This window comes from Mastomys coucha, unplaced genomic scaffold (genome assembly GCF_008632895.1).
Source record: "Mastomys coucha isolate ucsf_1 unplaced genomic scaffold, UCSF_Mcou_1 pScaffold23, whole genome shotgun sequence".
NCBI lineage: Eukaryota > Metazoa > Chordata > Mammalia > Rodentia > Muridae > Mastomys > Mastomys coucha.
This window is the reverse complement of record NW_022196906.1, coordinates 26,783,547-26,796,974: the sequence shown is the minus strand read 5'-3', so window position 1 is coordinate 26,796,974 and position 13,428 is coordinate 26,783,547. Positions and strand designations below refer to the sequence as shown.

The 13,428-nt window shown below is 43.6% G+C and overlaps 1 protein-coding gene across 3 annotated transcripts in view; it reads right to left on the bottom strand.

Annotated features, from left to right (window-relative positions):
* Ets1 (ETS proto-oncogene 1, transcription factor) overlaps positions 1 to 13,428 on the bottom strand; it is a 123,894-nt gene that overhangs the window by 18,179 nt on the left and 92,287 nt on the right. For all 3 annotated transcript variants that reach the window (XM_031346016.1, XM_031346017.1, XM_031346018.1), the window contains 5 exons: positions 11,728 to 11,847; positions 10,027 to 10,227; positions 7,274 to 7,351; positions 6,106 to 6,354; positions 1,934 to 2,194 (listed from right to left, as the gene is read on the bottom strand). In XM_031346016.1, the coding sequence (XP_031201876.1) occupies positions 1,934 to 2,194; positions 6,106 to 6,354; positions 7,274 to 7,351; positions 10,027 to 10,227; positions 11,728 to 11,847 (909 nt within the window). The remainder of the gene's footprint in view (positions 1 to 1,933; positions 2,195 to 6,105; positions 6,355 to 7,273; positions 7,352 to 10,026; positions 10,228 to 11,727; positions 11,848 to 13,428) is intronic.

The window sequence follows — 13,428 nt, the reverse complement described above, 5'->3', positions numbered from 1 at the left end:
GGATAAGGGTGAACAGTTCTACTTCACTAAAGTAGAAAAAGGTACAAGGTGAATTTGCCTAAAATCACACAGTGTATGAAAGCTGGGAGGGAGCTCAGGGAACTTCTGGTTTCTGGTCTATTGTTCTCATCACTACTTGAGTCTGAAAAAGTTAAATCCATAATTGTAAAGAAACAGAATCTAAATGTGGACATGCCTTAATTTTTTTTTCCGTTGGAAGAGCTTAGTTTTTGAGAAAGTGAAGTGATGATCCCTTTACCACCTCCTCTCCTCTCCTCACTGGCTGTTTCACTCCCTTATCCATGTGGAGAGAAGGGGGAGAGAAGGAAAGGAAGGGAAGGGAGGGCAGTAGGGAAGGAGGGAGGGAAAGAGTCTATCAAACAGCTTTCAAGCAAGAACACTGTTAATCATTTGAGCACTGCCTCAGCCTTTCTCCTCCCTTCTGAGCAGCCCTCTCCTCTCCCCAGTCTACCACTGCATCCAGATGGAGAGAGTCTAGTCCAAATTCCAAAAGTCTTCCACTCTTCTACACTTTTTCAACTTCTTGTGCTTTTTCTCATCTCAGATATCATCAATGAAAATGAGTAAATTTCCCAATAATCAGCTCTCCAGAGATAGAAAAAGATCCTCTTGAAATGTACCAAGTCCCCCCTACTCATATCTTCCCCCCCTAAAACAAAGAGACATTTAAATATTTCAAAAAATTCAAAGTTTGTCTTTTTCTTATGATTCTACATGTGATTCTTGTCGCCACTCCCAATCATGGATGCATCTCCTGGGCACTCTTTGATACAATGACTGCCCTAGCTAGGGTCTTTGTGGAATGCAACATAGACAATATACTCTTGATCTTGGAAGGAGGAGTAACTTTTCTAAGAATATAAATTTTGCTCTTAAAGATCAGTTAATTTTCAGAAAACTCCCAAGACTACTCTAGCCCACTTGACAAAACCATCAGTTATGTCAACAGAAACACCATGTCTGCTGTCCAACTTCCGTCACACAGAGCTCTCATCTGTTCAGCTGAAGACATCTTAAGAGAATGGCACTAAACAACATCTGGCTAACAAAAGCTTAACCGAGGCTCTTCTCCAATGCGCTTTGTAAGCCTTGAAAGCACTGCAATCTTACAGAGAGGATCTGATGCTTTGCACATTGATTATTCAGTATTTTTCAATTTTTCTCAAAGTGTTCCGAGGCTCCTGGGTGAAGTACATAGGAGCTGCTGCTCACTGGAACAGTGCACTGCCTGGCTCTACTATTCACTTCTCTGTCCAAGTCCCAGCTTGGTGAACTTTGTCCATTCTCTGGTTTCTTTCTGAAATCACTACTGATCTAATTATAGCTTTCACACCTGGAAGAAAACCAATCATAAAGTGTAAGAGCGGTGGTTGCTATTTTGTTGTTGTTGTTGTTGTTGTTGTTGTTAAGTGTTTTGCTACAGAAGCCCAGAATGGATCTGGACAGGGCTTAGAACACTATTCCTAAACTCAAACAGAAGGCTGCCATGATAACCTTACTGTGAAACGCTCCAGCATGCAGGCCATTCAACTCTGTCTTTGAGAAAGCCAGCTTCTGGTTTTGTATTTGAAAAGGTCTCCCCAGAGCAGGCCAGCAAAAGTCCCTCCATACTACCTACGAGGCAGTTTCCAGAAACTCCCAGTCATCACAGGCCCCTTCCCCAGATACGAAAGAAGTTCAAAAGTAAAATTTCCTACCACTCTTAAAAATGAACCCTTGATATAGAATAATACTACTGGCTTTCAAAAATCAGTGGCTTTTCACAAGCAGAATGGCTTGAGACTAAAGACCCTTCAGAAACATCTATTCTTCCCCAAAACAAAAGGGGATACCCTTGGGTCTCTGTGCCTTACACTTGACCCAGCCCACAGAAACATGCAATCAGCCACCTAGAAAGGGGCTGGGTGCCTACCTGTGTAGCCAGCCAGGGCAGCAGCAGGAATGACAGGCTTGTCCTTGTTGAGGTCAGCACGGTCACGCACATAGTCCTTGAAGGTGCCCTTGGGCTTGTGGTTGGGCAGGGCAGCAGGATAATCCTCGGAGTCGAAGCTGTCATAGGAGGGGACCCGCTGCAGGCTGTTGAAAGATGACTGGCTGCTCCAGGACTGGGTGAGGCGGTCACAACTATCGTAGCTCTCTATGCTCTCAAAAGAGTCCTGGCCCCCGAGTTTACCTGGAGGTAAAGGAGGAGGTAGGAAGAGGGCAGGGAAGAGGGGTTGGGAAAAAACAACTGTAAAATCCCTCTTATGGAGGACAGATTGCTAATTAGATCTGGAGGGGGAGGAAGGGAGAGAGGGCCCAGGGATGCAGGAGTCCCGGTAGTCCCGCATCTACACTATGGGAAAGGATGTTGGCCTGGCCAACATCAGAGCTGCTGCCACTGCCTGGCTTATAGTTCCTAGCATAGTGACCAAAGTAAGGTTCTACTCCTCAGATCTGTCATGAGGACAGAACTTCAAGAATTCTGAAGCCAGAAATATAGAAGCTTGGAGTGCTACTTGTCATGAGATTTCTGGTTAATACATTAAATTTAGTAAGTTAATGAAAAAAAATATATAACACTGTCAAATTGATTTGTTTTTCAATTCCAGACAATGAAATTATTTCAGAAGGTACAATTTGGCAAAATATTGTGATCATAAGAAAAAATATTCCAGACTAAGTGCAGATTGGCCTCCCTTAACCTTGGAACTAAAGCATTACCTATTAGGTACTTGCTTCCCACACAGTAAGTCATTTCTTTATGACTCTCAAATAGAGAAAGAAGTTATGGGGTGCCTTCAAGGATCCACCAACGAACGCTCAATTATTCTTGTAGGCAGTAAACTGTATTAGTTACCCTCTGCAGTAGAGTTTAGAACTTGGAATTCATAGTCCATGGGCAGGAGAAGCAGAAGGGATGGCTGAGGAGTGAAGGCCCAGAGCAGGGTCAGAAACCCTTCACTCTGTGAGTTGCTTAAGGCATTCAGAACCGACCACACGATCGTGCAAGTTCATTCATTTCCCAAAGCAGGTTATACATAGCCACTGTGGTTGGGCAAGCAATTCTGGGGAAGTCTCAATCGACAAAAATGCCATTAAAAGAGGACTAATAAAGAAACTTTAAAAGGAAAATAAATATATTGAAGATCTACAAGGGATCCTAGGAACATTTGTGTTTACATCCAATGATCAGCTACTTCTCAGGCAGCTCAAGGCAGACCTCAGAGATGGGATGGCCATCCCTACCCAACATGAGCCAAGAGATGGAAAGATGTGAGAAAAGTGTCTACAGAAATGTTCTCAAATCACTTCTCAATTGTGTGAAGCTGGCTAACCCCTGAAGAGGAGTGCCTTCTCTGACCCCATCAGTGTGCTTCTGGCTGAGGACTGGTTAAGAAAATAATACTCAGACAGAAGCAGCTGCCCAAATCAAAGTCAAATACAAGGGAAAGACATTGTTCTCAAAATTAAAAAAGAAATCCCAGATAAATAAGTACATCTGCTGTGAACATTCTACCCTGCTGCTCCCTCTGACACTGATGAAGCCAGAAATGTCATCTCATTCTACTCTCTGCTCGAAAGAAGGCAAACCAGAGCCTGAGGAGCGAGTGGTCTAGCCTGTTCACATTAGTCCCTTTCCATTACGATTTTTTTTTAAAGTCACATTAAATGTCTCAAGAAAGCAGCCCCCACACAGAATGCCACAGGCTTCTTAGCAGGGCAGAATGAATGCTAACTGCCATTCCATTTCACTCTAGCACAAAATACACCAAAAGACTATGAAAGAAAACCCATGTTTCCACAAAGGATGGCCTGCCCTCTGTATCACCCAGATGTAGCTATTCTCTATGCCTCAGTATCTGGTAATTTTTCTTATCTCTTCAGCCATTTTTGTATGTGGAGGGCCAGGATCTGAAAGGGCTTCATTTAGCATAAGTGCTAAAGTAGGCGTCACCACTCTCTAGCAGCCTCACCAGATGCTTCTGGGTTCAGACTGTGGTTTAGAGCGGAGTGCAGCTTGCTTTCTTAGTTCTATTTCACAACCCTGGAGCTGGAAGCCTTCATTAACGGGTATTTTCCCCAAAACATTGACTTGAATCCAAAAGGATTACACACTCAGTTCTGCTTCTCTGTTCAATCCGGGAGGCACGCATCCCCGAGACTAGCACTGATCATCTTTTCTAAGAAATGCCTCTGCAAGGTCCTTCCAAAGCTAATTGAGTCCACCGAACAGCACTCTGAACAGGAGAAGGGTAGACGCACAGCCACCCACAGAAAGAACTTACACAAAGACAGGCCTCAGAGCTCAAGGAAGTGGGACAGAGAAGTACTTTGTATACTGTAACACAGCATCTGAATACTGTGATTATTAATAGTCAGCTAGCAGTAATGTCTTCAGTCTAGACCAATCGCAACAGTCAGAATCAATGGCCCTTTGGCCAGCTGTGTTATAGCACATCTACATGCAGCAAGCAGGCTTACACAAGCTGGTCTTCCCCTTAAGTCTGTGGTCTGAGCTTGGATGAGGTGAACGACAGTAGAGCCACAAAGAAACACCTGACATCCTTCAGTAAGGATTGGTTTGGGTTTATAATCATTAGTTAGGGTTTGAGGGGAAGTGAGGACCCAAGAACCAAGAAAGGGAGGAAAGGGAGAGAAGGGCATTTCCACAAATGCAAAACCAGCCACAATTGTAAAACGATAGGATTACAGATCTACACAGATTTACAACACAGCTGAACCCCAAACCCACAACTCAGTCTCCTTAAATATACAGACAGACAGCCCCACAAGGAAAAAATGGTGCTAAGGTTTCAACTTGCTTAAGAAGAAGTACACAGATGCATACACTTGAGGGTATGTATTTAAATAGACACGGACCCAAAAATAAAAGACAGGCAGAAAGGGGAAGACAGACAGGGTCCCACCCATTCCCTTTGGTTTGAAACACAAACAACCTAGGAGCCTAAGAGGGACTGTTGGGGTTCTGATTTTGCAGGGGCTTTCCCTGTACAAGGCCAGAGAGCTCCCCCAAGACTTGCTGGGTGCAAACATGAGCCACAGTTGAAGAGCATGACAGTAAGGGTGGTTCCCAGTGACCACGGGGTAACTCTACCTCTGGCTCTCGCCCTTTTGGAGAGAGAGCACTGAGCAGGTAGCACAGGGAGTCATTCAGTAAGCAAGAATCACTACCCTCCTCCTTCCTGTCTTAATACTTTCCCACCAGGAAAGTCATTTCTAGGCTTCTCAAAAACTAGTAGGCTTTTCCTGGATGAAGAAACCCCTCCTTCGAACAGACTTCACTCTTCTCAGCAACAAGACAATCAGAACATGCTACTTCTCGTAGTGGAATGAATGTTCCAGACCTCGTCTTAAACATCAGGTACAAGTTACCTTTGGGGCATCAGGTCAGCGAACCTATTTTGAAACACTGACTTCACTGCCCTCGAATGTTTTATCACTACTATAATAGCCTTGTCAACAAGAGTACCTTCTTTTGGAAACCTCTGGTCACCTTTCCCCCTGGTCTCCTAGCTAAATTCATACCTTCACCACACTGTTGATGACAAGTTCCAAATAAACCATTGGTTAACCATCTTGCATCTTCCCAAACCAAGGAAGTCACAAGTAGCTAAGTTTCCCAGGATGAGCAGCAAGGTTCATCCCAGGTACCAAGCCAAGGTCTACAGTATGACCCAGCCGAACCCTGAGAGGAATGGCAAAGCACATACCAAATTTCAAGAGGATTATGATCTCAAGCAAAACTATCTTAAAGAAACTGCAGCCTGCCTTTCAAAATCCAACTAGAAGTCATATGTAGGCAAACTATTTTATCCTGATAACACATTTGATTATTACTCCGCCACACTCAGTTCCATCATATACCCCAAGATCTTTGTCATCCTGTTGGATAAAGCTAAAATCTCATGGCAGAAAGATCTTCTTGTCTATACACTCGAGAAAAAAAAAAAAAGAAAGAAAAAGAAAAGCTAAGACTGATGAATATAAGACGTGATAAGCAGGCAAAATGGGACCTGAACAATGAATGAACTGAGGTTAATTCTTGTACACCCCAGCAATCTGAAAGTAAATTTGACCTACCACGACTGGCTCTCCCCATGCACATGTTGTCTGGAGTTAACACCTCTTGCTTGATGGCGAAGTAGTCTGTCTGCAAGGTGTCTGTCTGGAGAGGGTCCCGGAGAATGACAGAAGGGTAGTCGTTCTCATACTTGAGGGACAGGAGTTCTTCTGAGCTGATGGGATGCAGCGTCTGATAGGACTCTGTGATGAAGCTGGGCTCTGAGAACTCTGAGGGAGGAACACACTGAGCATGCTCGATACCATAACCTAGAAAAAGGAGAATGTTTACAATTGGAGACACTGGTACCTGAAAGAAGCCATTCTTACTACCTATCAAGGCCCCAGTGATGTGAGTTGACTCCCTTAAAAGAGAAGCGAAGAGCACATCAGAAGGACTTGGGTTCAACCTTGATGCACAGCTTGCTATCTGCAGTCCTTGATAAGATACCTTCCCTTTTGCCTTAATTTACTGGTCTACAAAATAAGGCTGATTAAGCGTTCCTCAGAGCACTGTGATGAAGAGTAAGTGAGATTGTACTCTTCATCACACAACTTCTACAACATTTCTGGCACTCTCGATAAACTCCAGATATGTGGTGAATGTTGTTGCCACTGGAATAAAAACTGTAATAAGCTGGAAGATTAAAAAAAATACACATCACACCTGTATCTTAACACTATCTTTGAAGTCAGGGCCTCAGAGAAGCCAATGAAACTGTTTTTACCTGGATACCTCCACAGTGTGCTAAGCTATCATGCACTTTAAAACTAAAGTTTTGCTTTCCATAACAAAATGTGATGCTTCATGGTCCACACATGGAATCCAGAAGGGTTCCATAGCAAACCCTATCATATTTAATAATAGGTAAGGAAGGCATGTAGGCCAAGATCAAATCTGTAACCCAACTCTCTCCCAGTCACTAGCACAAATGGGATTAAATAAGATCAAAATCTGCCCAGGTTATATTCCTTCCCACTTGCAGGGACTTTGTAGACTGGGAAGCACACACTCAATGTTTGTACTAGGTGAAAAGTCGTAAAATAAATAACAAAAAGTAGAATAGAATTAAGAAAATATTGCTTTCTATAGAATTATTATTAAAGTATCTAAGGTCAATTAAGTCAGAAAGCCTTTCCAAGTTCCTTGTCATAAAAAGACAGAAGGAGAGTGGATGGCAACACTTACTAATGAAGTAATCCGAGGTGTAACGGGATTCTGGGTAGGTAGGGTTGACTCCATTAACCTGATATGGTTTCACATCCTCTGTAAGAAACAAACCAGGGAATAAAATGAAGGTAACATGCAAGTGACATCTGACCTACAAGGATCTTAAACACAAGGACCCCAATAATGTCAACATTTTTTTCCAGGAAGTCTGTAAGCACACTACAGGAGTTGGTGTCTTGGTTGTCTGAATGGAGCCTTATCCCAGGATGACATCACAAAAGTATGGCTAAGCTTAACATTTCAGTAGCTGTGAAACGGGATTGGTCCATTGATTTTGGGAGGAGGCCCACAGAGCAATCACTGAAGGCTGAGAAAACAGGCATCCCTATTGGGTGGTGTCTTGGTGTCTGCCTTCACAGAACTGAATCTTCAGGCTCACGTCTGGGGACGTCTCAAGGATATATGATCAGCACCTAACATCAAACTGATCAACTAAAACCTATTTCAGAACACGCTGTAGCCTTTAGGCAAGCAGATATTTGTATCCTCCACATTTTGCAGATATCTGGATTTTTTTCTTTTGAATTCTGCTTTTCTCATTGTTCTCGGAATTCAAGTTCAGGCCCAGACAAGAAGCAGGACACTGGTAAGGTGACTCCACTCAGTGAACCGCGAGGACTTATGTAAAGTAAGAGAGGCAACATTTCCAAACTGCCTAGATGCCAACTTCACTGCAACTCAGAAAGAAATAAAGAGAAAGTGTCGAAGAGAGCAGAACTCTCACGGTGGCCTCAGGGTTCTCTGGCTCCCTCAGAATCAAATGCTGCAGCTGTGGACACTCTACCCAGCCTGACTGCAGTTCTTTGCAAAAATCAATCAAAAAGAGAGACTGCTGATACGGGTTTTTTCCTCAGGTACCTGCTAGCCTGCTGAGAGCAAAGGCTGATGGGAAAACAAGTTTATGCCTGTACTCAAAAACAAAACAAAACAAAAAAAGGTCCCAGTTGAGATAAAATGATTAAACCCCGCTTGAGTGGCTTATCAGATTAAAACATCCCCTGCACCTTTGGCCTCCAGCTCCACCCTAAGCAGCTATGCTCTCTGGCTGCCATGCTGCACATGTTTGATCAGAGAAGGGACGCTGTCCTGCGCACAAACATCCTGATCATCCCTTCAGAAACATGAATCCGTAGCAAGACAGTTTTACTGCCTCGAGCAACGGGACACCAGCTGGGATGACGGGACTTGCCTCCTCATACAGACTCCATTACACCCTGCTTCACTTCAGTTCCCTGACAGTACTCCCCTGCATGAACACAGTCAACAGTCTAATCCTGTCTCAGTGGTAGAGTTTCCTCTGAGCACACAGTATCACAGCAAGAACACTGGGTGGGAAGTGAAATTAAAACAGACTTAGAAGTAAGTGAAGTTTAAAGTGTTGATCACTAATTGAGGCTAATTCCAAGAGAAAGCATATTTGCCAGCACTTTGGAAGCAAGGATATGAACAGACCATGACCAGTTTCAGACAGACTGGGACTACCCCCAAGCTCCTGGTACATCCACTGTGGGAATTCACTCTGAGTTCAGAAAAGCATTGTAGTGACAGACTATGTTTGGTTTCATGGTCTGGTGCAACCTGTTGTTGTGTTCAGAAGGCAGCAGTTAAACTAGCGCTGCTTCGAAGAGCTCACTTATGTCAGTGCCTAGCAGTCAGCACCAGTGCAGTTACTACAGCTGTTGTCCAGTCCCGAGTAGCAGCAGCCACAGGAAGAACCAGCAAGTCCTTAACTGTGTGCATCCATGGATCACTTTCGACAAGAAGCTGAGGTGAAGGCACGCACATCATATTCATGTGCCCAGAGGAATGGGACCTTAACCTCGCCTCAGCCCACGAGTGAGGCATACTCTTAAACAAAGGAAGGTCTTACATGGAATGAGCTGTGTGCCCTGCCCCCAGAGGCTGTGCCTAGAGCTTGAGGCTGGTGACCACAGGGAAAGGGTGGGCCTGGTTACAGAGGGCAGCAGGCTTCTAGGCTTACAGTCAGCTGTAGGGCACTGCTGACTGCTGGTAACTGCAATTTATTTTAAGAAGAAATTTAGACAAATATGCACAGAAACACCCAAGTTTGCCACCCGCTGCTGTTGCTATACTCAGCCGGAGCTATGGGACATGAGTCACTTGGTCCAAAAAGGTTAGAAGAGGCCAGTAGAGGAGGCTGTGTCATTACAAGGTTGCAACACCACGTCCTGATATAACCCTAGCTTTGGCTCCACATGTAAAAGGTATTCTACACTGCCATAATCCCAAGCCAGTGAGTGGCAGAGAAACTTGTCTTGCTAATGAGCTTGGAAAAGCTGTACTCTTCTGTTATCAGAGAACATAAGCCATAGATCCACAGAGTATATATGTTTCCAGAGTAGGTGAAACACCTGTTTTATATATCCAGATTTATTTAAGTCCAGGCACTATTTATTCAAATAATGTATGGGTCTAAGAAAATAACACGAATTGTATACAAGATGCTAGAGAAGTATAATCTTGTTTAAAAAATTAAAATATGAACTTCTAAGGCATAGAAGAAAAGAGCCAGTATCTATTGAGCTCCTGCTTTGAGCCTGGTTCTGTACCAAACACATCCCCACAGCCCATCTTGTGCCATGGCTGAACACCCACAGTCAACAGCAAACGCATGCCACTGTTGGGCCAGCTTTTCTCCTACTCTTAGAGAAACTCCACCCAACTCCCCCTCCCTGTTTGCACACATTTACCTTTCTGCAGGATCTCCAGATGCTCCCACAGGATATCCCCAACAAAGTCTGGAGCCAGCTCGAGGAAGCACTCTTTACCCAGGGCACACAGTGCTGCTCCATTCATACAGAACTTCTGGAAGTCCACGCCTTTCAGGCTGAACTCATTCACAGCCCACATCACCCAATCCCGGACATGGGTTTCTGTCCACTGCCGGGGGTCTGAGAAGAGAGGCCAAGTGAGGATATAGTAGGTCAGGCTGGGAGAAGGCAGGGAAGGGGTGGAACAGAGCTGAGGATGCTAGTCACTCTCACACCCTAGGGAGCAGCATCTTGTCCAGCACCTCTCAGATTCTTCTTCACACATCTAGAACCCCACTTTCCCATTCTGTAAGACAGGAGGAGCTAAAGTCAGCCAACAGTAATTCCCTGCTTTTTTTTTTTTTTCGGGCCAAGATTTCTACTGATTTCCCCTCTCATCCTTATTCCCATTAAAAAATATTAAAAGCCCCCAGATAAGGGGCTATGCCTTCTTTAATGGCAACAATAACAATGTAAAGTGTTTTCCACAAACTGCACATGCTTCTGTCTGCTCTCAACTCTGCAATACATTTGAGGTTTTTATACTCGATTATTTTTATCTTAGCCACTTAGGTTTTATAATAATCACTTAGGTTTTATAATAATTAGCAATTAGTAATGGTAAGTCATTCAAGTGCCATTATTTGTGACTACAGGCCCAGCTTTGAGTAGTAGTGATAACATATAATCTTCATACATGACCTAAGGTTTGACAGAGCTGTACTTGCCAACGACACCAAAAAGGATCAGGTACAGCATAAATGATGGCTGAACCAAAAGTAACTGCAAGAGATTCTGGGAACACTCAGAGCTCAGAAGTCACTCTGCTCTGCCTTCTGGTCTACAAAGGATGCTTGGGGTTGTGGTCCACCCAGGTTTGGAGTAAAGTTGTAAACAGAAGATGTAAAAAAAAAAGTACAGATGTATTCTAAGAATCTAAACAACACTTTGGTGTGGCCATGCTGCAAGTCTTTTATTTACAGTTAGACGATTTGTTATTTATAGACAGCCTTTCTTCAGCTTTCTTAACAACAACAACAACAACAATACAAAACAAAGGAAAATTAAAGCAAGACCCAGCTTGCCTACTCAGGACTGTCCAGGAAATGTTCTAGGGAAAGCTGACAATTCACAGTTCACTTCTTTATGATAACTCAGTAAACCCTTTTAGACAGGAACACCCAAAGCACAAGCATAGTTTGCCAAAGTACATGAAAGAGAACAGAGGATAAATACAAAGCAACACAGCTCCCTGGGTTCATCCACGGTCACCCATACTGACTCTAAAATAAATTTCTCCAAACTTGTCTGCAAGTTGGAATTGTTTGAGAAGTTTACAAAATAACGATGTCAGCAGCTGTTAAGATCATTTGAACTGATCTATTCTAAGGCTTATCCCAGAAGTTCTCAAAGATCCAGGGATGCTGACGTACAGACAGGTCAGGAAACACTGTCCTAAGCTCCGTGGCAATGAGAAGCTGAGAAAGAGTGGAGCATCAGTCCCTGTGTCTCATGGATGTCTGCATTTGCCCAACACAGCTGATTCTACTGTGGCTGATCTAAACCAGCCTAGCTACAGCAAGTGAGCCTTCCCTAAGAATCCAGTCTTAGTGGTCCTTTTCCCCACTATCAAAAGTATACCTTTGGGGATTCCCAGTCGCTGCTGTTCTTTTGTGAAACCACTGAAAGTCGCTTTCAATGCTTGGGACATCATTTCTTTGCTGCTCGGAGTTAACAGCGGGACATCTGCACATTCCATATCTGTAAGGAAAAACAAAGCAGCATATGAAAAATAAAACCCACGTAGGTAATTAACCACTCACGAAGAATGAAAGAGTGTGAATGAGCCAGAGGATGCAAACTGAGAAAGAACTGTTCGTGCCTTCATCACAGCAGGTAAAACTGAAGGGGTTTTCCACGATATACTAGGCCCCCTTGAAACAATAACAACCCTGTGTCTTGCTTACAACACTCTGAATCCTGGTGAACAAAAATGTTTTTTCTTCTACCCATACCCCTCCCCCATTTATCCATCTTATTCATTGAAACCATTTGTACTACTATGTATTTTCTGTTACCTATAAAAAGAAGGAACAATATTATTCATGCAACCAGGAATTACTTAGTGCCTGTAATGTACAGGGGATGGGAACAAAACAGAAATAGCACCAGCCAAGACTGTGGATTGTGACAGTTGCAGTGGATTCAGTCATGAAAAATCTACAGACACGAGCTGGGCAGTGGTGGCCCATGCCCTTAAACCCCAGTACTTGGGAGGCAGAGGCAGATGGATTTCTGAATTCGAGGCCAGCCTGGTCTACAGAGTGAGTTCCGGGACAGCCAGGGCTACACAGAGAAACCCTGTCTCAAAAAAAAAAAAAAAAATTAAAAAAGAAAGAACCAAAAAACAACCAATCAAACAAACAAAAATCTACAAACACAAATGTTCAAATGCGATGCCAATAGGGCTTCAAAAGAGAAGATGCATGTTCCAAGAACAGGAACTGCACCAGAGGACAGGAAAGCCTTGCCTCTGGCAGACAGAGAGTGAGATCTGATGGAAACTCAGAAATGAGGGAAGGAGACTACACTCTGTCCTAGCTGTTCTCAGAGTGTGGTGCCCCAAGCAGACACGTCAGCCTCACCTGGAAACGATCAGATACAAATTTTCAGTTTTACTGGAGGCCTATTGGATCAGAGCGTATGTGTCTGCTTTTCAACACAAAATCCAGTGCTGGGCCCTGAACTTAAGCAACACAATTTTTGGCACAGTGTAAATGAAGGTCATGAAATCAGAGGTATGGGAAAGATGAATGGAGAGGTTTTTCACCTCCTTGCTCAGGTTTACATCAAGAGTTTTTTGTTTGTTTGTTTATTCTTTTGTTTGTTTCTGTTTTTATTTTGCTTGGGTTTTTAGGCTATTGTGAATGGAATTATTTCCTGGATTTCCTCCTCAGTGCCTTTGTCCCTGGTATATAAAAAGACAACTGACTTTTTTGTGTAAGTTAATTTTATATCCTACCACTTTGCTGAAAATTAGCTGGTTAGGAATTTTCTGTTTGCTTACACTGTCATGTTGCCTGTAAACAGGGATACTCTGACTTCTCTTCCTATGTGTATGCCTTTACTTCCTTTTTAATGCTCTAATATGACTTTGAGCACTATACTAAATAGGAGTAGAGAAACCGTTACCATACACCTTTCTTGAATGATACAGAGAAAGCCGGCTGAAAGTGAGCTGGAAGCTCCCCTCTGGCTAGTCTGCACACTCCTGAAGAGTGCTATGCAGACTCCTGGAGAAAAGGCAGGGGTGGTCTCACACAGTTGTGAACCCTACAAACT